Raw genomic sequence first — 26,159 nt, forward strand, 5'->3', positions numbered from 1 at the left:
GCAGGTGTTCTGGAGCCCCACCTTTCTCCAGTGCAGTATGGACCAGTCCATGGCAAATGGTGGAGCTGTGGTTCCACCCCTGGGGTAATCGATTCTAGGTGTACTGGATGCCTCTCCAAGTGAACGCAAACTGTGGCCTGCACTCTGGCGCTATCGGAATGGAGAAGAACGCATTAGCAATGTCAGTCGTGGCGTACCACTTGGCTGCCTTTGACTCCAGTTCATACTGAAGCTCAAGCATGTCCGGCACTGCAGCACTCATTGCTGGCGTAACTTCATTCAGGCCACAGTAGTCCACAGTTAGCCTCCATTCACCATTAGGCTTTCTCACTGGCCATATAGGACTGTTGAAGGGTGAGTGAGTTTTGCTGATCACCTTCTGTTTTTCTAGTTGACGGATCAGCGGATGGATGGGGACCAGGGAATCTCGATTGGTGCGGTACTGCCGCCGGTGCACCGTCCTGGTATCAATCGGTACTCACAGCTCCTCACCTTAAGCCGCCCCACCACTGAGGGATCCTCTGAGAGGCCAGGTAAGGTGGACAACTGTTCAACCTCCTCCAGGGGAGCTCCACCAAAAGCCCACCGGTACCCTCTTGGTTCTCTGAAGTACCCTCTCCGGAGATAGTCTACACCCAGGATGCACGGGGCATCTGGGCCAGTCACAATGGGGTGCTTATGCCAGTCCTTCCCAGTCAGGCTCCCTTCAGCTTCCAATAGGGTCAGCTTTTGGGATCCCCCTGTCACTCTGGAAATACATACGGATTTAACCCCACTGTAGTTTGATGGCATCAGGGTGCCCTGTGCGCCAGTATCCACTAAGCCTTATATTCTTGTGGGTCTGATGTTGCAGGCCATCGGATCCACACTGTCCTGTAAATCCGATTATTCCTTTCCTCCACCTGCTGGAGGCAGGGCCCCTCTAATACTGCTCAGCATCACTCAGCTCTTATAAGAAGGCTTCTTGCAAGACTGATTCAGTGGTCCCCTCAAGAGGGTCAGACATAACTTTGGCCATTCTATTCTGTCTGAGGGATTTCTGGACACTGGACACTGGAGCTGCGCTTTTCTTGGAGGACTCCCCTTTTGTGATGATCTTCACTTTCAGCTGCTCTACTCATGCAGCTAGGGTGGGAGTTAGCTGTCCCTCCCACCTCCTCATATTTTCTACATGGTTGCAGAGGAAAAACCACAGGGTGCTCCATGATGTGTACCTTCTACTGTCTTTCTCTTGGGTGGGGAAATGTTTACTTCTAATGGCTGAGACATTGGCCTGTGCACGTGGAATGTAGGACATGTCTTCTTCCACTTTCTGGACCCTCTGAGACAGCTTCTTTACAGCTGAAACCCACGAATGTTGAGATGAAGGGAGATTTCCCTCATATTGCCACAGCTGGTAAACCACTTCATCCACTGTTAAGAGTGTGGGGGTCTCACCACCGGGACGCTGCTGCCAATGCTTTCGAGCGTGCTTCTGGTGTGCTCTTCAGGAACTTCTGCCACATCAGGGGTGTGCAAGGGGCCTGATCTGGGTCCATGGGTGACTGCTCATTATTCAGATCACCATGGATCATCTCAAAACCAGCCAGTTCCCTGACATTTTGAATGCCTTTCTCAGTGCTGGTCCATTTGCTTAGCGGACATAGGATATCATGCTTGTAGGGGTACCTTTCCCTTACACTGAGCAATACAGTCGCTTCCAAAGGCTGAGGGTTTGAGTCTGCTTCCCTATTTCCCTATCAATGCCAGCCTCCTTGGACAAAGATCCCAGCTGCTTGGCCTCTCTCCCCTCCATCTCAAAAGCACTAGCTCCATTTCCCAGCATCGGAGCAGCCATGTGCAAATCTGCTCGCCTCCCAGGCAGCCGAAATCTTTCTGCATATCTTGCAACTCAGTTGGGGATAGAGATCCGATGATTACCTCTGACCCTTCCTCTTGTTCCCCTGGCTCATCTCCATCCCCTACTTTGCAGGCTTTTTGGTGTATTTTGTTTTCTGTATTGGGGCAACTGATACTGGCACTGCTTGTCTCTCTGGCCCAGCTGCTGAACTAGTGGGGGCAATTGATACTGGCACTCGCTGTACCGCTGGCCTAGCTGCTGTACCAGTAAGTTCACTTTCAGATCCTGCAGCCCTTTCTCCCCCTTGAGGGTAGTGAGTAGTGTTAAAAAGGATGCGGTAGGCATGGGCAAGTCCCCAGAACATTGCAGTGAGTTGTGTCTTCCGTATTTTGTCAGATTGGCGACATACCTTTTTTAAGCACTCTGCCAGTTCATCAGGGCTCTGCATTTGTTCGGGAGTGAAATTCCAAAGCATTGGAGGCGACCACTGACCCAAGCGTTTGCCCATCTCTTCCCACACACCTTGCTACTCACTATTATCTGACCTCAGGGCAGGTTTCCAGGTGGTGCTACTGTTAGAGAAGTGCCACCTGGCCTAAACCAAAATCAGGCAGACATTCAGAAAGCATTGTGCCACAATCACACTTGGCCTTGATGCTCCAAGTATAGTTGAAACTCTCAAAAACCAAGATGATCTTTTCCCCTGGCTCAGCCATAGAGGGAGTGAGACCCCTAACAAAAGCCCAGGCAGCAAAGAGGTACTGGCCAGCCCCGCCCCCCCCAGCAATACAAAGGCATTATAAGCAGTCAGGAACCAGTGCAGGAAAACAAACCCCTTTACACATTTTCCACTGTCAAAAAACACCAGCACTGGGAACACACAGTAGATATAAGGCTTAATCCAGCCCCACCACACAAGCAAGTGGGCCAGCATTGCAAATATTTCTTATCAAACAACACAAATGAAAAATTGCACCTAACAGATTGCTCTAACACACTCTGGTTAGGGTCTGACCCTTTTTGATCATTTTTTCAACCCTCAGCAGCCCCTTGTTGGGTGCCAAGAAAGGCTGTGGTGGTTTAGGACCGGCTGGGACCAGAGACCACGCTGCCGTTGTCCCTCCCCCACCCTCGGACCAGTCGGGGCAGGGAGTAAAATATAAACCCCAGGGTTGAAATAAGGAAAAAAATTAATAGAACAGTATAACAAATAAAAAAAAAAAACAGCAATGACGACAGTAATAACAATGAACAGAGTAAGAGATATACCACGTGGAGTATAGCAGTGAGGGTATTGACCACAAACACCATGTGTGCCTCCAGCTCTTCCTGCACTTGGCTCCCAGACCTGATGTCAGCATGGTATTGAATAACCCAGCTAGAGCTCCCTCCCCACATTCTGAGGAAACTTAACCCTATCCTAGCTGAACCAGGACAACATCAATGAAAGCATGTTCCAGAACATTACGTCTCTGTTGCCTAGAACCTCTCTTCCCCATTCCTAGCCTATATTTTGTTCTGGCCTGTTCATACTGGTTTCCTTTTGTGTCAACCTTTTGTCAACACCAAACACTTTTTGCCCATCTTTCCTGCCAGATACACTCCATGAAGGGTGGTAGTAAAGCCTGCTACTGTTAGTGATTTTATTATTAACTGAAATTAAATTGTGTTTGATTTTAGTATAAGTATAGAATTAAGGGATATTTTAGTAAAAATAATTTATTTTATATTTATTGTATTTTGAATCTAGCAACTGACTGCTACTCTAAAATCCCCTGTACTGCCCCGTACCAAGGCTGAAGGGATTGGTCATAATTGTTTAGTAGGAACGGTTAGAACCTAGGTGACAAAACACAAGGTAATCTGTAAACTGATTTATAATACATACATAGGACTAGAAGATTGCAAGCAATTGTCAGGGTCCAGGATTAATGGGAACTGAGGGAAGTAACCGTAACAGCTTACAAGTACCTGCCATGAAAACTGTGTCCTTAAGCAAAAGGTAATTCCGGCAGGGGGAGATCGCGACCACCGACTCATGGACCACCTACTCACATTACACCCCAGACCCATTTCTAGACATTTCTAACCTCTACTGCACAGAATTGGAAATAGGAGGAGAATATGTTAATGATTTCTTGGAAGTTGTATGCTTATGTATGAATATGTATGAGTAAGTTCTATATAAAGTGTATAATTCTGGTGCCTGGCATGTGTTGTTGGTGAGAGCACTCCCCTACACGTCTGGCCGTCAGTAGTGTCTGCTTATCTGCATCAAATTGGTGCCGATAAGTTATTTTATCTCGGAATTCGGTGATACTACCAAAGATCCACAAGAATTCAGTGACATTCTCTGCTCCAGAAGAGCGCTTAAACATACAGTCACCATCTGGATTTTTATATATATGAGTGGTACCACTTTTACTTCCCCCCGATCCACATTTTTGCTACCAATTACAAAAAAATGCCGGGTAGAGAACCTTGTGTGACTTCTGCATTCAGGGAATAGTGAAGGAATGACTCTTGGTGACCTTTCTTGCCAAATAATGTACACCCTGCTGGGAAGGTGGTAGCTATGTTGATATGGCCGGAGTAGAGTGCACAATTAACAATGAACACATGAACAAAAGGAAAAATGTGAAAGCTTAGAGATATCAGGTACAACTTGTTCTTCCTGACATCAGGTCAATGGTGGCCTGTTACGCCCAGGCATATATACCTCTCAAGTCATTCACATTTGTCCCTGCCTTTGTCCCTGGGGACTTCTGCCTGAAAACAGAGTGATATATTTTTCATGTCAGCTAAGGGTACTTTTTGACAGCTTTATTCTACTATCTACAAATATTAGCAGTTTAACAGAGCACCTACTTCAGATGTGGGTGTGGGGTGGCTCGCTGCATGGATGTTTCAGTGGGGCTTGCCTGTCTAGTAGCCCGGCCTTGAGCAGGAGGTCTAGGCTGCTGTGGAGGGAACACGCCTGTCTTGGAAGCCTGGACTGGAGAGGACCCAGTTGCTGATTTGACTTGCTGTGGAGATCCAGGTGACCTTTGCTGCTGAGGCGAAGTGGACTGGGGACTCTGAGGCTGTTGCCCTTGAGGAGAGAGCTGCTGCTGTGGAGGTGCGTTTGTCCATGGAGGCTGAGATCCTTGAGGCTGGCGTAGTCCACCTGAGAGGGACATTAGACATAAACATGAGAAAGTGCATGTGGTGGACAATAGGCAAGGAGCATCTATATGGAAGAATTGATTTTGCTAAGGGAAGAGACTCTTCAGAGTAGCTTCATGCAGAGGGATAAGGGAATACTTCTCTTATAGGCCTAAAACTGGTGTTGGGCCTATGTCTTTAGAGTTCTCAACCTCTTTCAGCACTAAAGAAGCTCTGCCACCCTCCCTGAAGGGAGTCACTTTTGCATGTTGTACTCTTCCATGTAACTAATATTTCTTATCCTTGGCAAGCACTTCAGGCATTGGGAAGGAAGTCACTGGAGAATCAGTTCTCTGCAGAAAATGAAAGCTGCTGGTTTGGGTCAGCAGACCCTTCATGGGCCCAGCAGTCTGATGTAAGACTGTACACCCTATTACTATCCATACATCTGTTTCAGCATTGTCATCAGGTGACTTCAGCCATATTGGGAGGAGGCTCTCAAAACTGAAGAGGATGTAGAAAACAATTGGATGTAACATGAGAAATTGCTGGACATGACAGAAAACGGTGTGAGAAGCTGAGAAAAGTTACAGGTACTGTTGTGAGGGCTGGCTCGATTTCAAGGTAGTCGGGGGGGGGAGTTATGTGAGAAAAAATTTCACAGAGAATTGAAGGGGAGCACTGGAGGCAGATGGGAAGTAGTATCCTGCAAGGCCAACAATTCATATCTGTAATACCATGTAATGCCAAGATTACGTAGATGCATTTGGTATCAGAAATACTAAATTTTGGGTACAGCAAAAGTGACCAATGAGGAAAAGATAATTAGAGGTGGGTGTTAATTTGGTAGGAGGTTGAAGTGGAGAAAAGAAGGGACAAAGGTGGCAAAAAGAAGGGTCTAATTAAGTGAATTGAGAGGTTGATGTGGTCTGGGTATCTGTTGAGCAGCCCTGTGCTTCCATCACCTCAGCGTAAATTAGGACAGTAAACCAAACCTGTTGTTCTGACCAAGCCACATGAGTCAAACCTGCTGCTGCTGTCAGGAGGAGCTGGGGGGGTTACTCCTGCTGACAGGGGAACACCTGGACAAATGGATCAAGGATCCTGGCATCACCACAGTGTCTGTTCCAGGCCTGACAGTACTGGCATCTTCCCATCACAACTTAACACTTGTAGCCACTACAGCTTTGGGCAAACACAAATACAATCTGCTCAGAATCCTGCTCCAGTGCCAGTTCAGTTACTTTGTTTTGCTGAGCCAAGTCCTGCTGGCAGTATCAACTGGATCTGTATCAAATTTTCATACCACTTTCTGAGCTGCTGTGGAATATGACAGCAGCTGCTTTAACAGTGCGCTGCATTTGCTGCCTGCTTGTTGGTGAGTTGGAATGATGAGTCGAACCTTTTCCTCATAGTTTTAATTAAGAAGGCAAATTGATAGTCTCACAGTCCACACTGTCATGGTACTCAAAGAGCTGTACCTTGGGGAGTAGGGCGTGGTTGAGACAGTTGTCCAAGCTGAGGTCTGGTCTGAGACGTAACTGATGCAGGCTGAACTTGTGGAGGCTAGAAGAAGAAGAGCCATTCCAGTTAATACAGAGTTCCCAAAGAAAAACCCTGAGGTAACAGGAACTGCAGAGTCATGAATTATTCCTTAAATGCACACACAGAGCATCTGGCTGGTAGAAATCATAGGACTAAAATGGAGAGCTGAGTAATAAAGAGCACAGAAGTTGTTTGCTCACAGGGAATAACAATGAAGTTACATTTTAGAGTGTTTTTTAGTCAACCAGGAATTATCAAATCTACCAGGCCCAAGGGGGTCTCTTAGCCTCATCTCCCATTTTGGACAGTTGCCAGCACCAGATGTTCGAAAGGAAGGGGGATGAACCATGGAATCATTTATGGAGTAATAATCTCTTTACCCTAATGGGTCTCCTCCTGATTGCTAATAAGCAAAGGTCAGCTTCAACCCTGAAACATGAAGCTTATCTGCTCCACAGTTTTTGCAACAGTTCCAGATATTTTGATATTTACACCCAGACCCTTTGAGTTGTATTCAGCTCTCAGCCTCACTGCCTTTCCCATTTCTTAACTCCATTGCTTTGTTCTGAGTTTTGAGAACAGTTCTGACAACCTGCCCTTGCTAGGTCATTCATTGTTTTGCACACCTTTACTGCCCTCTCTCTCATTAACCTCCTTTCTAAAGTTAGAGAAAGAGACTGAGCCTTTTTGGACCCTCCATGGGAACGTTTCCAGGCCCTTAATTGTTTTTATCACACAATTCTCTTTCCCAGCTTTGTGATTCTTTCTGCAGATACCACAGGCAGGTCTGCTTACATTATTCCAGATGATGTGGTATCTTGGTTTTCTGTATACACCATCAGCTCATTTCTTTTGCATCCTAATTTCTCACTTCTCCCTTGTCAACACAACCATAGGCTGAGCAATGTTTTTCATTATCTGGTATTCAACAAAGTCTTTCTCAAGGGGAATGGCTAGTGCCATTTGCATTGTTTATGTTCATGCTTTCTCTACCCCCATCTTATCTTACCTCTCAATCTTCCATATAGAGTTTTATTTGCTGTTGTATTGACTGAACATAAATAGCTCTGTTGGATGTTCACTGCCATCCCTGGTCCTGACTAATGCAAGTAGCTTGGTGCCATCTGCACTTCCTTCTCTCTCACTGTTTATTCTTTTTGACAGATATTTTAATGAACAGATTAAGCAACACAGGACTGTTGCACAAAGGGTCACTCCAAAGTTAACAGAAGTCTGAGTAAGCCTATTGTACAAAATTATTTATGAAAGCAGGGGAAGATGGAGACAGATAGGCTGGTACATGATGGATTATTTACATGGAGAACACAATGATGGAAGGGGTCTTCAAGGCTCCTGGAAGGTCAGGAGAATGAGCCAAGTGATTCTGGAAATGGGAAGAAGTGTTTCACAGTTGGAAGCATTTAAATAAGTTTCAATTGACTAACATAAATGCAATGAGGTTACAAGCCCATATTTTACATTATGTATCTGGGACTTGCAAATGGACAGAGAGGAAAATCTGGGAATTTTCCATTCATGGCTTCTAGTCCTACATAGCTTGGGACACTAAACCTTGCCTTGGTGTTGGTGGAAATTTATTGTCCTAATGCTGTGATGCATCCTGATTAGAGCACCCAAAGAAAGAGAATCAGATCACATATTCACCTCTATAGCCTTTGCCTATAGCCCACCCAAGGCTTCTCAGAGATGAAGACAAAACAGGGTTTTGAGGCTCAGAGGTGGAAGGGTGAGGACCAGCCTTCTGCCTTTGGAAGGGAAACAGTGAGGGGAAAACGGAGTTGGGGCAGAGAGGTGAGAAGAGAACCACAACTGTAACCATGAAACCAGGTTGTCATTAACATCCTGTCCTGGGCTCAGCTAACCCAATTATCAACATGACTAGATTTAGCATCCTGTAAATATCCCCTCTGCTAACTTAATCTCTCGTATCTATGTCTTTATCTGAGGCCAGCTTCTGCTCCACAATTAAACTTTACCTTTTACCCCCCACCGCTTGCTTTCTTTAATAGTTCTTGTCTATCATCTTGCCTAAGGCTTTTTGACAGTAGCTATATTATTTTGACTGATTGTCTGTTATCTACCACTTTATGAAAGAATTCTCAAATAAATGAGGGGAAAATAATGGGACATTACAAAAATAACGTGGTAGATGTTAAGGTGTGGTTCTGTTGGTTTATTGGTCTTCTGTATTTTTATTTAAATTATTGTCTGAGATAATTTGTAAGGTCCATAACATCTACATTTTTCTTACATTATTCTTACAACTTTTAAAACACGTATTTATTGTATACTAATACTCTGGAGCAATAACTGTTTCTAATGAAATTGCACATTTTTTCTTGGCAGCTTAGTACCTTCCTAAATTCAGTTCATTGGATGTAGCCATCTGGGTCTGGGGGCTTAATGATTTTTAAAAATATCGGTCATTGCTGATTTAATCACCGTTTTTGTTCTCTTCCATGTCCTTCCAATCAGAAAAAATGTATCTAATTTAAGATTTTCCCCACTTTCAGCAATTAAATTTACTAGAATCACACTGTCCCTGCTATATTCCTTCTGTCCCTTAATTTTGGATGATCCACAGAGCCCACCAATTCTTTGGCAGGGCTCCATCTTCTGATGAACCCAAAGAATTTGTTTCATTCCTCCCTCTATCTTCTCTTCAAAATCAATTTCTATCCTTTTTATGTTTCCTTTTATTACTTGCATGATGGTGCATAGTCTTCTTAAATGTCAGATTTCCAAATTCGGAAGATTTTTTTTTTTTTCTGTTTGTCTTGAATATCCTCTATCACCTTGCCACTTAACTCTAGAAGTTTATTTCTTGTATTCCTGCTTCAGGAGCAGATCAGAAATGTATATATGCATTCTGGAAAACAGCGGTGTCTCAAATAATGTCCAGACAGTTTTAATGCTAGGGAGTTGATTAATTTTCTTACTTTATTAAATAATCTTTTCTAAACTGCTTGTGTTACATCATTGCTTTTTGATATCACAGCTGTCCCTTAGACATCAAACCTAATGGTATGCACTCACTTTCTGAATTTGTACCTGGGTGTTTCTTAAGGCTAGGTCAAGGTGTTGTTTCCTATTGTGCTTAGATATTGCAGTTCCAGGAAGTAGACACCTACAGAGATGGGGAACTCTGAATTCCTGTTCCACTGTGGTATTTGACTTGCTACTTGATAGCTGCAGTCTCACACTATTATGACTTGCTTCTTTCATCTCTGTCAGTGCTGTGTACTCAGTTTCGTAATTTCTCAGTTTTTCTTGATCCAGAGACTACTATAGACAGTTCCAATAATATATATAGATATTCTATGCATACCTATAGAATATCCAAGGGTCCATATTTCTATGTATTCAGTACTGCTATCCTTGTATTCAGAATTACTATTTTTCTTCATTCTGTGGAAGCCTTCACCTGCAGTTTTAGGTATGCATCTCACCAGCCTCACATGTAATGACCACTCTCTGCACATTTGTAACGATGTGTTACAGCATTGTTAGTAATTGCAGCTTGTGCAGTATCTGCAATGTTCGTTGTACCAAGGTCTTTATAGCAAGGCATTCTAGTTAACATGTTTGGGGTTTTAATTTTCTTAATTTTGTATACAGATATTATTAGGTTGTATCATGCTGGGCACTTGGTTTAACAGGAGTGGGCTGACATACGACAAAGGCAGAGAGCCATAAATTGCTTTCTCCCATTTTTTGTCTCAAGTGAAAAAGGAAACTGTTCCAGCCTGTTTACTCTCCTGTCCTTTCTTTTGTACAGATTTGTTGTCTTCAACCCTTCATGCTTGGCTCCCTGCTAGATACTGAAAGAGGTGTAGCAGATATACCTGGAGACACAGATTATGTTCTGGTGTGTTTCATTTATACAGAACTGCAACTGGGAAATGTGGCACTAAGATTAGATGCATTTGATACTCAAAATGGATGTACATGAGAAGCATGAAGTGATCAGTTTAAATGCAAAAATGGCAGGTTCTTATATTAATTTAGTATTAGTCAAACTTCCTCCTGATGAAGGACATAAAGGGCATCTCCAAAGAATCACAGAATCATCATCTAGGTTGGAGAAGACCTTGAAGATCATCTAGTCCAACCATTAACCTAGCACTGACAGTTCCCAACTACACCAGATTCCTCAGTGCTATGTCGACCCAATTCTTGAATACCTCCAGGAATGGGGATTCCACCACCTCCCTGGGCAGCCCATTCCAACACCTAACAACCAGTTCTGTAAAGAAATGCTTCCTAATATCCAGTCTAAACCTTCCCTGGTGCAACTTGAAGCCATTCCCTCTTGTCCTGTTGCTTGTTACTTGGTTAAAGAGACTCATCCTCACCTCTCTGCAACCTCCTTTCAGGCAGCTGTAGAGGGTGATGAGGTCTCCCTTCAGGCTCCTCTTCTCCAGACTAAACACCCCCAGTTCCCTCAGCCGCTCCTCATACGACCTGTGCTCCAGAACCTTCACCAGCTTCGTTGCCCTTCTCTGGACACACTTGAGTCATTCAATGTCCTTTTGTAGTGAGGGGCCCAAAACCGAACACAGGAGTCAAGGTGCGGCTTCACCCGTGCCAAGTACAGGGGTAAGATCCCTTCCCTGTCCCTGCTGGCCACGCTATTGCTGATGCAAGCCAGGATGCCATTGGCCTTCTTGGCCACCTGGGCACACTGCTGGCTCCTGTTCAGCCAGCTGTCAATCAATACCTCCAGGTCCCTCTCTGACTGGCAGCTCTCCAGCCACTCCTCCCCAAGCCTGTAGCGCTGCTGGGGGTTGTTGTGACCCAAGTGCAGCAACTGGCATTTGGCCTTATTGAAACTCCTAGAATTGGCCTTAGCCCATCTCTCCAGCCTGTCCAGGTCTCTCTGCAGAGCCTTCCTGCCTTTGAGCAGATCAACTCTCCCACCCAACTTGAAGAAAGGCTGCGGTAAGGAATGAAATAACTCGGTGGAGATTCCTACTTTCTCTTCTGGGAAACACAGATTTTCATCAGGGATGCAAAAACTGGAATGAAACCTATCCTGAGGGATGGTGTTAGACAGAGATGAAGTCAGGCACTACGAGTACCTCTAAATCAGCTGTCTTCAATATGAATCTATGAATTTAGCAAGACACAATGTCTAGATGCATGGCCCACACTACCAGTGTGATGCCACAGTTATATGGGAGTTGAGAAAGGGAGAGAGAAGTATTTCTTAGGGGGACCCACTTCAAATTGTCTATGAGAGACTTCTTTGGAAGAACAGGAGTCAGTCTATCCAATACACTCCCATATGGGGCTGTTCAACTCTCTGAGATGTCTGACTGCCTGACACCCAACAGGAAGGAGAGAAAGAGAGAAAAGTTCAGAAAAACAACTTGGCCATAAAGTTTCTATTCATTCATACCCAAGGCCTCAGCAGTGATGGCGTAGATCCAGCAGTGATGACAAGCTGAGTCATTTTGGAAACAACCAGATCAGCTATAAGCTGTCTGTCTTCTTCCACATGCTCCCCAATCAGTGGCATCGAGCTGTCCATCACCTGCCACAGGAGGGAAAAACAGTTAGTAAGGAGGTTTCCTGGTGGCATATGCCAGTTTCAACATGCGTCTCACACTAACCCACTTTGTGTCTCCACATCCTTGCCAACACCTCTAGTCACCACTCCCCTCCATGCTGAAATGTGCATTACTTTCCTAGGTGTGTGATTTCGCTTAAATTTTTTAGGAAATGGCATGAACTTCCCTCTACTCCCCATCTTCCTTCCTTTCAGAACTTGGAAGCCAGGACTTCTCGTGGCTGGAGGCTTTCTAAATCAACTAACTTGTTTCTTGACATGTCCTGCAGAGATGCCTCTGATGGATGAGGTGTCTTTGCCATTGTCCCACAGTATTTGCATTGATGTTGCAGCAGAAAGGGCCACAAGAGAAGGGAAACAACATGTACTGAAGCCTGAGGAGTTAGGAGCAACAGAGTCTGGAGGAGACCAGGAAACATTTGGGATTAATCAGTGCAAATCACTGCACCCTGAGAGGAAAAAAGCCATCACAGATGTGTAATGAATAGGATGTCACCCAAACAACAGCACCCAGTGCAGGAAAGTAAACTTATTCTCTGCTTGTCTTCTTGATGTTGTTGTGATACAGCTGCTTCCCAAGCAAGTACTACAGCTGTGCTGGGGAAATCTGGGAAGCAAGACAGCAGGGATGGGGGAACATATGAGGCAAGAAACAGTCTGACAACAACAATAATAATAAAAGCACAGCAGACTCTCAGCTGTATAGCAGCCCTAAACATAATTTTCAACAGTTCATCATAAATCAAGTGCTTCATAAACATTAGCTAAATCCCACAGGAAGAACTGTGCTATGATGAAGTTAAGAATCAGCTGAAGTAAATATAATTGTACCAAAATATCAGGGTCGGCTGAGTTTATTTTATTTGCTTTTATTTTTAAACCAAATATTTTTAAACCCCTGGAAATGCAGAGTTAAAGGTTATATTTCTTAAGAAAGTCATTGACTCATGCTCAGATAACAATCAGAAGTGCACTCCACCCTGTCAAGGCTGCAAGAGTCCACTTTTGGAAACTTGGAAAGTTTTGCACACTTTTTTAAGATTTAAAGTAAGGGAAATAGTGAAGTGAGTTCATCAAGTCTGTATTCCAGTCTCTTCTTGCAGAGTAACTGTTAATTTAGATTCATTTCTATAGGTCTCTCATGTGAACGCTAGAGAAGCAGCCTAGGAAGGTTTAACTGAGGTTTGCATTAAGAGTGAGTTGGTGTTTATATCCATGGCCTACTTGACCCAGGGAGCAAAAGAAAGAGATCAGAATATTAGATGTTAGTGCTCAACTAAATACACAAAGTGGCTTTTCATTCCACTGTCCGCTCCTTCTCTGCTAAAACCAAACCAAACCCAAACCCCAAACCAACAAACAAACAAACAAAACCAAAACAAAACAACCAACAGTGGGGAAAGATGTTTCCTAGCAGTGCCAGGGAGTGGCCTGTTCCGGTCCGTGTCTCACTAGCCAGGGGCTCCTGGGGTCCCTCCAGTAGGTTCCTGCTCAGGTTTTCCTCCCCTCCCATCTTTAAAGCATTCCCATTTCATGTGGCAATTCCAGTTCACATGTGAGAAAAGGGGTCTCCCAGCTCCCTGCAATGCTTCGTGCGAGGGACCTGTTCGGCCACTAGATGATGCCGCTGCTCTGCTCACAGGCTGGCCAGCCAAGCCTGACTGCCCGGCCCTCCCTGTGAGTCACTGTGAGACAGTTCAGGTCAAAACACCCCAAACCCCTCATTTCCCCATCTTAAGGACTACTTTCCCCTATTTCTCTGGCAATAGTGGCTGGAGAGCAAGGGGAAGATGCTGTTTTATAAAACAAAGGTACCAGGGTGAATGAACCCTGGAGCAGCCAGTGAAGGTGCACCAGGGATGAGGGTATCTGCTGTTCTGCTGTGTCTGGAAAGGGAACATGAGCTGTGGGAGACTGCAAATACAGGAATGAACAATCACATGTGTAAAGGAAGGCCTTTGAAAACGGCAGGGATTTCTGTGGTCAAAATGCCACAGCTGGTTGCCACTGAACTGAAAAGGTGCAGGAGATGTCACCTTGTCTGTCCTCTGTGAAAGAGGAATTGCTTTGGAACTGGGCAGATAAGAATGCTCATGCTGAAATACATCAAACAGCTGATAGGAATATGTGAATCACAGACAGATTGCACTCATCACTTCCTGGGGAGATCACAGGACAGCTGGGCAAGACAAGAAGGTGTCATCACACCTGAACCCAGCCTTTGTAGCTGCCCAAGGTCAGTGGCTGCTCCTGATACGGTGTATGAGGGGGGGGAGTGGAAAGCAGCCGGGCAGAGAAGAGACTGAGGAAAACCCCATCCCAGTCCTCCCCCTGTGCCTATCTGATGCTGAGGCCTGAAGACTCGACTTGTTATTCCATGCTCTGATGTGCAAGAGCAGAGTGTTAGGTGATTTTTAGGGGAGGGAGGGAGGAAACAGATGATTAGACATATGAAAAGAAATGGTATGTTAGTGCTGAAGGGATGGGCAGGGCTTCTTGCAGGGTATCAAGGAGCATGTCTAGTAACACAGTTTAGCTGTATGGCAGGTAGGGCTTAGCTGATCCAGGAGAAAGAATAAATCACATGGATCATTTTACTTGTCCTCTACTCCATATTTTTCAGCATAGCAAAGATGTGGAAAAGGGTTAGATTAACAAAAAAAAAAAAAAAAAAAAAAAAAAGAGGGTGGAGATTATTAAACCATACACACTGTTGAACTTTTTTGAGAATCTGGCTGCTAACAGTGCTACCAAACTTGCACTGTTTTAAGGACCTGGCCTTCTGATCAAGTGCTGATTATTCATGCTGAATATTCCCTTAAAGTGGCAAAGTTCTTTAAAGCAGAGGGAAGAGAAGTACCAGCATTTATCTTTAAGTTCACAGCTGTTTTAATAAAATGAAACTTTGAAGAAATCTACTGATCTCTTACAAGTTTTCAATATGAGCCATGAAAATAGTGCATAAGCATGTCAGTGCTTTGAAGGGCTAGACGTACTAGATTCTGCTGTTTGCCATGGAAAAAGAAAAGGTGGTGAAGTTCAAGTAACAGCAAATGCCATGGGTGAAAGATTACTATTGTGCTGTGTTGATAACTCATCTATCTTAATCTGATTCTGTTTGCAACAAACCACTGTGATAAATCTCAGTTCATAGAACTGTCATCATTACCTCTGCAAATCTTTCGTGGAGAACTGCTTTGCACTGTGAAAATTAATTACTGCCTGCAATTGCATCATGTAAATTCCTTATTTGTTCAGCTCATTTAGATGTGCTTTCTTGTAAAATGTCACAGCACACTGTTCCTTCTCACCAAGAAAAATACAACTGTCACAGTCAAATAACTTTGTTCTCCTATTATCAAAAGAAAAAAACAAAATAAATGATCTGTTTCAGACCAAGAAAAGTACCTCAGACTGGAGACAATTAATTACTTGTCAGCATGTCCCTCAGATCTGCATAAAGTAGAAAAGGTGCCTGTTCGGCTTTGTTCTGCTCTTTGTATTGCACTACTTTGCTCCTTTCCTGACAATGTCCATCCGCCTGGCATCTGAATGCCTGCTAGGTGTTGGCACATCAGACCTGTTCAATCAGGTTATCCACTGGGTTAATTCAGCATGACCCATCTGAAGCTGTTGTATTTCTTCTGATTTATGTCATATTAGATCCTTTGCTTTTTACCTTGGTCTCGGAGAGAGGAGTATTAGCATGAATTTCTCTCTGTGTGCAAGCTGATGATAGCTGTTAGTGTATAGATGTGCTTTTCATCCAGTCAGTCACATATGGGGGGGCAGATATGAAAAACCCAGAGGTATACCCAGCAGAAGCATATAACCCTTAAGCACAGAATTAGCCATGTGTGCACATATATTAGGCTTATGTACAAGAATAGATTCAGGGATATGAAAACTACATCTCACATCTGACCATGTGTAGACACAGTCCAAATGTCTTTACAGTCATCTCTAGCAAGACTGCTTTCTTTCTCTTCCTTTCCCAGCTACATGTGCATAGAGATAGAAAACTGCATGGTAGAGAGAGCCTGCTCTGGGGTATACTCCTCTAGGTGTTCATGAATTGCATACAGGAGCTGACCCATCAGCTATGGCCCCATCACTTCAGGAAAGATGGAGGCTTACCAGCATTTAGCTGCTGGCAGCACAATTATATTACATGGCCTTTGACAGGTCACTGCTCCCTGGAGAGCAGATATATAATGCAGGAATGTGCAGTCTTTAGAGGGCTCATGTGGTTCTCATCAGCATCCCAACCCTCAGTGTGTGGGTCTGCTCTCCCACACATAGCTTTCCAGTGTGTCAGCACCCCTGCATGAAACCATAGGCTAGCTCTGCTCATCTTCCTCGCTGGCCTGTGTTGATGCAATTTACAGCAGGTCAGATGCTGTGCCTCCTTGAGTCACATAGTGACAGAGGCACCGGCTTACTTGCCAGATTTTCTGTCCCCCAGAGCATCTCTTAAATTTCCACTTTGATTTTCTGGCCAGATTTTCATTCTCTGCCCTGTTAAGATGACCTAAGTGTGCTATTTACTTCACTCCCACATCTGTCTCCTGGCCTGGGAAGGTGCACTTTGAACTTTAGCACCCAGAGCTACAGTCCCTCCAGCTATGAACACTGAAGTCTGTAGTCCACACTGCACATAAGAGACTCGTGGTCTCTTATTGTAGTGAATGTTGTCCAGGCAAAAGATTTTGGAAAATACACTTCTTTTTTTTTTTTTTTAAAATTCAATTGCTCCTGCTGTTTATGGACCTTTTTGCAACACTGTCACCATTTATTTCACTCTTTTAAACTAGATGCACCTAGGATTTTTGTCATTGAGATTCCTTTTAAAGTGACTGGGGCAAGACAGGTTCATTCAGAGAGAAACTGATATTTTTAGTGGACTGAATCACTTGCTGGACATGTGTGTGGGTAATGGGGGAAGGTTAACATGATTGATATCCTAGCATCATCTGGCACCTGAATTCAGGTTGGGCTGAATATTAGAATGTTCGTTCATGATGCTGTTGATCCCTACTAGTAGCTATGAGAGATTAGCTGGCTTTGCAAGTGCTTAGCCTAGGAAGGATGGCACGGGGACACTGAGACACACCAAACTTTGTATGCTGCCAGCAACACTGTCAGGTTGTTATGTGCTCGATAAGAAGGCAGCTTCACATTTGTCCCATGCTGGTAAGGTTCTGCAGTGTGGGGATTCATCAGCTGGAAAGCTGGGGTGGCCAAGCAGTCTGTGGCTCTCCCCTTTCCTTTCACAGTCCACACTGAGAAATGAAGGCACTTCAACCATGACACCTTGCTGCATATCTGCCAATTTAGCTGGGACTCTAAATCAGTTTCTTGCATATCAGTGGGCCACAGCTTGGAGAGTACAGGTGGACATGGAGGAGCAGTGACTGCTGGACCATGCACACAAGTGTAAACAAGCACATTGGTGAATGTGAATGCTGAGGGAGCATGTTTGCAGATACACTTCGCAAAGGAGACCTGCATTCAGGTTACCCATGGTCTCACCTCAATGATATAGTCTTTTCCATCTTTGCTGTGGACGGCTTTGACAGCACAGATGTCAAGACCTCCAAACATTTCCGCACAGGTGTCCGCCCAGAGTCTGTACCTGGAGAAACCACAGATGCATAGTCTAGGATTAACTGTCATTAGATAGTCCACCAAATACAGTCACCTGTCCCACTGCCCATAGGAGCACAAACTGATTTGTGAGCCCTTTTTATCACAAGGCATACCTCATGTGCTTTGCTGGGCCATTGTTTCCCTTTCTTTCACAGGGGATGGAGGAAAAAAAAAAGAATCTTGCCTGAAGTTTCATTTCAGATTATTTAATCCTGCTGTCTAAACCACATTAAAACATTTCTTTCTCTCCTTGGTGTTTACATCAGATCTACAGTTGGCAGTCATTTAGCCAAGCTATAGATATTTAGCTCAATTAATCTCCCAGTAGTGTTGGTCCCTTAGTGTTTGTAGTGGCTTTGCCTGAAAGCCCTCGATTATGCAGGCAGCTTTTTCTTGATAAGATGTCCTGCACATTGGAGCTGGAATAGGATTGAAAAGTGAGTCCTGAATTTAGCAATGAGTAGCCATCTCCTCCCTTATCTGTAACCCAATGGCTCCTGCTTTTTACAATTTACTCTTTCAATTTCAATATTTTAGAGTGTCCTGCCTCTCTTCTATCCCTTGGGCATTGCTCCTAGCCAGGCAGTTCCATCACATGGACCAGGCACTGTTTTTTTAGAGAGCGCTACAGTCTGCAGCCCTTTTCTCTAGCTGTTCCAGGACAGGAACGTGAGCTGATGCCCCCTCAGCTATCCTTGTGTCAGAGGAGGAAGGAGAATAACAAGAGGCATATTAATGCGGGGGACCGCATCCCTGCCTTGTGGAAATGAGGAGGGTTCCTGTGCAGCTGCACTGCAGGCCCAAATATTTCAATAAAAATAATAATCTCAGAACAACAGATGTGTAAGCAGGACTATGACAAGATGAGGAGAATAGAGGGAAGGTGACAGTCCCATGAAAACACCAACATTTTGCAGACCCTACAGGAACTGGGAAAAGAGCTGTTCTAGCCAAAGAACAAGTTTGTGTCCTTGAAGGCAGCCAAGAGTTCCCATAGCTTGACAATGTAATGATCAACTTGTGTGAACAATATGTCTGTTGGAAGAAGCAAGAATATGGCTTATGTGACAACTGGTGCTCTCTTATCCCTAATGAGGCATGCTCACCCCAGCTCCCCTGAAGAAGACAGTGCCTGAAGATGAGTCAGTAGCATAAGGAAAAGAAGAACTATGGACCCTGTGAGCCAGGCAGGAGGCACGGTGAGCCCACTTTGTGCACTACTGTGGCCCACTCACTCAGGGGCACCATCATGGGAACTACCTCTCTTCCTGAGGGACATCTCTAGGTGTCTGGGTTCAGCAACCAGGCTCAGGTAACTGTTGTCCATGTGAGAGACCCCAGTAGCTACGTGTCTTCAATGTTGCTGGCCCTAGGTGAGCACCGGGAGGTGTCAGGGCTGCTGGAGTGGAGTAGCAGTGCTATGGGACAGAAGAGCTTATTTATGCATATGCATCAGGGGTAGAATTTGCAGAGGATTTACTACCATTTTTCCTAGTGTTACCTGAACATGTCAATTCTTTGGGCTACTGTTCAGTACAGTAGGTACTTCAGGTTTCTCCTACTTATCAGAGCATTTCAACACACTCCTGACGTTGCATACACTGATGACTCTCAGATTTCAACGGGACTTGTTGCATTTATGTCTGGATAAGGCTAGAGTGGTGTATTGTGGTACTACATCTATAAAATGAACCTTCGAAATGCAGCATGTCATGCTGGCAGGAATCTGGGTTTTAGACCTACAACACTGCAATGAGAGAATGTCTACCCTTCATCGCTCTAGCTTCAGATGTGTTATAAACAACCGGGATGCATAATGTTCAGTTCCCACATCCTATTAGGGTCTTGCAGAGTCACCTTCAGCGTCTGATTTGGGGCTTAGCTTGGTTTGGCTTCCCTGTTTTACACAACTGAAGGTGCAGAAGGGACTTTAGATGATCACCTGCACAAGTCTTGGACCCCAAAGAGGAGACATTTCTTTAATCTGCTTTGAAAGAGTACAGAGATTCCTCACTGCATCCAGGCAACCCATTTCTGTGCTATGCTGTCTTCACAGTTACAAAATATAGGAAATGTTCAAATGAACCTTTTCTGCTATAATTTAAGGCCATTACAGTATTGTACTAATAATATAAAGAGTGGCTAATGCCCTATTATCAGCCTTCTACACATTTGAAGAGCTTGTGTCCTTCAAGTTTTTTTCATCTTTAGAGTGGTGTTCAGCTTGTCGACAACTTCTTCCAGCTCTGTGACAGCTAATGAAGTGGACATCTGCACTGCAGGCATAGATTCATGCATAAGTCCACACCTCTACTGGGAAATTATCAGTGGTCCGCTAACTGAAAAACATAGAAAATTACATAAGCAATTGTTGCATGCTTTTGTCATAGGTTGGTAATATTTTCTCTGAGTGTTCTCTTTACTGTCGTTCGGGCTCTCTCCAGCTCCTTGCTATCTCTCTTCAGATGTGGTGCCCAAACCTGGACAGAGTCAGAATTAATCATGTTCATGACAAATTGGAGGTATAATCTGAAAAAAAAAAATCTTTGATTCACTAGGGATGAGTGCCTACACAGAATCTATGGATTCAATAAATCTATGGATAATCTGCTTAAACAGGATGGAGAACAAGTGACTTGATAGGAGTTTTGCAGAACAGCAAAGCATAAGTTATCATGAGTCAACAAAGTAATGCAGTTGTGATATTACCAAATATAACAGTGATTTGAAAATATGGATGTATCATCTACAAATTTTAGTCTGCATAAGGCAATTCCTTCTGCTGTGTTCATCAGTGAGAAGACCTTAGCTAAAACAGTGTCCATTTTTGGGAGATCAATGCAAAAAGTGCTTTCAACATTCCAGCTGACAGATTTTTCCCCTGTTGAGCAGAAGAAAAACACTTTTCTGTGTGTGCCTCATTCATAATGTATTTAGAATAACTTATTGTTAATTCTTGTTTTGTTCTGTGACCTTTCTGATTTTTTCCCTAAATGTTTGTTCTCATATGCTTGGCCTTAGCATGCTGGTCTTGTTTCCTGTGACTACATTTACTAAAGATCTAATGATTTAGCAATGTTGGCCTCTAGCTGTACTTCCAGACTGTTCTCCAAAATAGGACAGTTTGCCTTTGTGCCCTTAATATATTTTTAAGGAAACATTTGGTCTTTTAAATGCCTTTATCCAGCCTCCTAGGAGACCTTACTTACTAGTTCTCTCAGTTAACCAAATTCTGAAATATAATTCCTCTCTTCTAACCCAAGAACAGCTAAAACTGTCTTGAAATATGCTTCCTTACCTCTCTGTCATTGCAATCTGTTCTAGCATTGCAGAACCCGTGTTTGCCTTCCAATTTCCAGAAATGGATGTCCTCCTAGAAAAACAAACCAAAAACATAACCTGAACATGAAAATACACTCCTGCCCCATCACCCTCATACTGTAATCTTCATTTGTGACTCAGTGCTTGTACAGGACAGGATGAGGTGAGCTTCTTCCTCACAGAAGCCTTCCCAAATCCTGCCTCAACAACATAAAGAATATGGAGCAGGCTCCTGGCAGGACCTGTGGACCCGTGGAGAGAGGCGTCCACGCTAGAGCAGGTTTGCTGGCAAGATTTGTGACCCTGTGGGGGATCCACACTGGAGCAGTCCATTCCTGAAGGACTGCACCCCGTGGGAGGGATCCATGATGAAACAGTAAAGAACTGCAGCCTGTGGGAAGGACTCATGTTGGAGAAGTTTTTGGAGAACTGTCTCCTGTGGGAGGGACCCCACTCTGGGGCAGGGGAAGAGTGTGAAGAGTCGTTCCCCTGAGGAGGAAGGAGCCAGTGTGTGATGAAGTGAGCACAACCATCATTCCCCATCCCCTTGCACTGCTGAGAGAGAGGAGGTAGAGGAAAATTAGGAGTGAAGTTGAGCCTGGGAAGAAGGGAGGGGTTTTATTTCTCATTATCCTACTCTGATTGATTGGTAATTAATTAAATTATTTCTCCCTAATTCAAGTCTGTTTTGCCCATGGCAATAATTACTCAGTGATCTCCCTGTCCTTACCTCAACCCACAAGCCTTTCATTATATTTTCTCTCCCCTGTCCAGCTGAGAAGGGGGAGTGATAAAGCAGCTTTGGTGGGCATCTGGTGTCCAGTCAGGGCCAACCCCCCACAGGGCTGCAAAAGTGTACAGTCAGTATCTTAAAGGACACCAAGCTTTTAGGGATCAGTTGATCAAGCAGATCTGTGACCAAGACACCTTTACCATTGCCTAGTGGATAGACTAGCAGCTCATGGGCTGTTGGTGTCCACCATGGACTGTACTCACTATTTCCAAGCTGGACCATTTCAGTCTAAAAGTAGCTCTAGTTTAGATACAGTTAGTGTAACCCATGAAGAGCACACTGAACTGCACTTGAGGTGACAAGATCAGAAATTACACTCATGAAACTAGAAAGGAAAGGATATTACCTTCTTACTAAGAGCTGGTGGCAAGGAATATCCCACCCCTGAAAGTCAGCAGCTGCTGACTTCGTTCAGAGTGAACAACATTGCACAAGTCTGTTTTGCCAATTATTAGGCCTAGCATAAAGAACACAGCCAGCATAAAGATGAACCAATAATCAAATTGTATTTGATACAAAAGGGTCAGTACATGGGTGAGTGCTGGGGGTACAAACAGGTCAGTCAGATTATACATAATCAACATCAATCCCACTGACCCCAACAACGGCACTGCACAACTAACAATGGATGGAATAGAGTCTTAACTATAGATGAACCCTCTGTTTCTCCCCCTTTGGGGTGAGGGTGGAAGCATAATTTCTACCCCGATTTCCCCTGCTGCGTGAGCAGTATTCGTGTTTTCTCTTCACCATTATTACAATACATTTGTACTGTAATCAAATCAAATACATTTGGTGGAATTTTAGGCATGTATCACATACTGCTTATTTGCTGTTTTGAGACTGGTGCAGGGCATGGGCTAAGTAGGTGTCTGCTAGTAGTATAAATCTGGAGTCACTGCACTGAAGTCAATGGGAAACTGAACTCAAGCCTTGGGTCACAGGCTGGAAGGAAGTGCACTGACCATCTGGGGTGGGGAGGAATGCATGAGTCATTCTGCAGCATCCTCCCTCTGGCAGATGCTTGGTTCAAAGTAAACATATTCTGGAGAATTTTGGTACACAATCTTTTCTCAGCAGAAAAGGGACTTTTAAAATCTATATGTGTGGGTGAAGGTATAAAAATACTGGGTGGATTCCATGGCTCACGTATCAAAGCAATTCACTTGGTATGACGCTACTGCAGATGCAGTAACTGCCTTTAAGATTGAGATTTGCTTGACTAATGTTTTTGAGTCTTCTATTTGAGACACCAGTGAGAGCTCTCATATTTTGAGTGCTTTTTACCTCTGTCCTTGGACATAGTAGGGACTTATTTATACCATAGGAATAACCTATTCTGTCTGATGCTGGGACAGAAGGAACAGCCCCTGATGGGACTGACTATACTGCTCTCCCAAGCTCATGTCCCTAAATGGTTCTCTTGGTATAAGTCAACCTTCTGGGTTATCAAGACCCTGGGTGAATTTTGCTGTTTGCTTTCTTTGCTAATAAGCTTCATTTCTCATTAAGGTGTTTCTCATTCATGTCTGTTTTCATATGAAAACATTCTTCATTTAGCAAACAATTGTTTGCGCAGCTATATTTCCAAGTGGGATTAGCTATCAGTGTGATTGCTTTCTTTCCTCAATCATTTGGTATTATTTCTGATCCCTGTCTGGATGAGCGCAAATAATAAATGGGGAGAGGATATGGTCAGGCTTACTGGGCCTTTGTTTCACTTAGAGGCAGGCTGGGAGCAGGCTCTGGAGCCAAGGCTGGATAGGTTGGCAGGAATAGAGAATTTTAATTGATATTTTAAACCTTCCTTTCTTTGGCCAATTTAAGCCAGACTCCCTGAGATGTTAATGTAATATTAGACAACTGTGCTATTGTTGATCTGATAAGATTTAAAACAAATTTTCTCATTGAGTTCACATGAAGTAGCTGAGTGTCTCACAAGTCTTTCCCATGAAGAATATGACTCAGTCATTATCTAGTTTACTTAAATACCTCTCTGCTAGGAATCCAACTGGGAATTTTAGGCAGCTATAGCTGAAAAAAATGTGATTGTAAACATTGGATTATCATATTTAGCTATGTTTTGCCAGAACTATGGCCTGGGGGGTTGTAAACATGGATCCAAAACTCACAATGTTGTGGGTGTTACATAACATATAAAATTTATCTAGCAACTTGAAGAATGTACTGCTGGAGCTGTCTACTTGTCCAGAATTTTGTGGTTGGATAAGGAGCTTCTGGAGAAGCTATGCTCTTTGGCTTTTCTCATCTATTGATTTGCAGTAAGAAGAAACAAGTGTCTTATCAAATCACGCGGTTACATCTTTAACTGAGCTTGACAACTACTGAAGTTTGACTGGATGCTTTTTAATATTTTTAAACATACCAGTGTTGAGCACTACCTTCACACCACCTCCTTCACTACCCCACAGGTCAGGGAGGAGCTTTGGGGCACCCATAGAAATGTCTCTTCTTCTCCTTTCTCTCCTTCATAGACTTCAAGGAGCACATATGCAAAATGCCCACAGAAACCCTGCATTCTGGCCATGCTGAGGCCATTCGTACCTGGTGCTGTGTGCCCCTTGTGTCCTTGTGTGCTTGCGATTTCATTATCTCCAGCTGGGGAGGGTATGGGGTGTTGCTATGGGTTGGATGCTGTAGGACTCCATGAATTGCAAGCTTGCTCAATCTTTTTTATCGTTTTCCCCATGTGGGAAGGGGGTGGGCTTAGTTCCCACTAGAGGGTACTGGGAGCCAGAGGATTTTGCTGGGAAAGATGAGTCCTTCAACAACAGGAGGGAGAGGTGATAGGTGATGGCAGAGCACAGTTGTTTAAGTGGGAACTAACTGATTCTCAGAAACATGTAGAGATTTACCTTCCAGAAACAATGAGTGAGCTGATGGTGAGTAATGGAGAAGATGATCGGTAGATGAGGGATCTGGGTTCAGAAGTGGGAGGAGAACAGCAGGGCTATTCTTCAAGGAAATTAAGTCAGCTTCCTACTCCTGCACAGAGCAGACACGGACTGAATCATATCCACAGCACTGTCTCCCCCCTGTCTCACTCCAGGATAGTCATGCACTCACATGTAAGCCTTGTAGTTGCTGCCGATTTTCTGGATTCTGATGTCGTACTTGGAGTCAATGAATGGCTCAGTGGTGGCATAGGTTTTTGCCATGGCTACTATGCTGGCCATGTCCTGGAAGTCATGCTGGTTCTCAACTTTGACCTTGATTGCCACAATACAGTGAAAAAGTGACAAGAGCAACAGGAACAGAAATATGTTGTGAGCAGAAGTCATCTCCATGCCTGAATAGCAAATGTCAGTTAAAACCCACACAGATGAAGCTGAGAACAGAACAGGGATTGTGTGATTTAAAGACAGAAATTCCCCAGAACAACCCAACCCAGAGCAAGTCAACACCTTCTCCTTTCTCATGCACAAGTCCTAGTACACTTGGCACTAAAGAGGCAGCTAGACCTTTGCCCAGATGGCTCTTGATAATGCTCATTGCTGTTATGACGCTTCAGAAAAAATATTTGATCTCTTAAGGGGCATTACTTCATTCAAAAATTGGAATTGCTGTTTTCTGTGTTGGGATGGACGAGAATGATGTATTTTGGGTGGTCAGGAAATAGAAACCAATGTCAGGAAATCAACAAGAGAGCTGGTTGTCTGCCACTTCCAGGCTTCAGTTCTCTGGGATTTCACATTACCTCCCTCCACACTTTCTTTGAGAAGCAATGCAGGTCTCCTAGCTGGAAGCCAGCTCTGAAGGGAAAGGATGTCTCTCGGGGAGCCTGTGATTCCTGGGGAGATTTGTTTGAATGCTATACTATGGCATGTGTGTGGGACAGCTGCTTAGGTGTTAGACTTGAGTTGCACTTGGAAAAGAGAGGGCAGCAGTGAAAGGCTGAATTTTCACAGATTTGTATTCCATTATAAGAAATGCTCTGTATCTTACCCTAAAAAAAGAAAAAAAAGGAAGAAAGAAGGACCAAAAGAGTAGAAGTTCTGATCATGTGGTCATATCTCTACAAAAGCTCATTGATTTGGGAGAGGAAAACTGAACAAGCAGGTAACAAGAACACAGTGGACAAATTCACCTCATTCATATTATCAACCCCAGCCTTTAGGTATAGGCAAAAACTTGTTTGGTGCATCAGAGAAATCCTTGCAAGTCTTGTTCCTTAGAGCTGGATGGAGGCAGAAAGGGTTGGTTAATTGGTGGAAAAAAAAGACCAACACTGTGTGAAAAGGGTAAGCAAGTGA

General features: G+C 44.0%; 1 protein-coding gene across 1 annotated transcript in view; it reads right to left on the bottom strand.

Annotated features, from left to right (window-relative positions):
* The window catches only part of SYN3 (synapsin III), a 204,527-nt gene that overhangs the window by 3,934 nt on the left and 174,434 nt on the right, over positions 1 to 26,159 (bottom strand). The window contains exons 8-13 of the mRNA XM_026852807.1: positions 24,973 to 25,115; positions 21,070 to 21,144; positions 17,655 to 17,757; positions 11,952 to 12,086; positions 6,466 to 6,550; positions 4,709 to 5,006 (exon numbers count right to left, since the gene is read on the bottom strand). Of these exons, the coding sequence (XP_026708608.1) occupies positions 4,709 to 5,006; positions 6,466 to 6,550; positions 11,952 to 12,086; positions 17,655 to 17,757; positions 21,070 to 21,144; positions 24,973 to 25,115 (839 nt within the window). The remainder of the gene's footprint in view (positions 1 to 4,708; positions 5,007 to 6,465; positions 6,551 to 11,951; positions 12,087 to 17,654; positions 17,758 to 21,069; positions 21,145 to 24,972; positions 25,116 to 26,159) is intronic.

Source organism: Athene cunicularia, assembly GCF_003259725.1.
Source record: "Athene cunicularia isolate RWA chromosome 1 unlocalized genomic scaffold, athCun1 chr1_part1, whole genome shotgun sequence".
Classification (NCBI taxonomy): domain Eukaryota; kingdom Metazoa; phylum Chordata; class Aves; order Strigiformes; family Strigidae; genus Athene; species Athene cunicularia.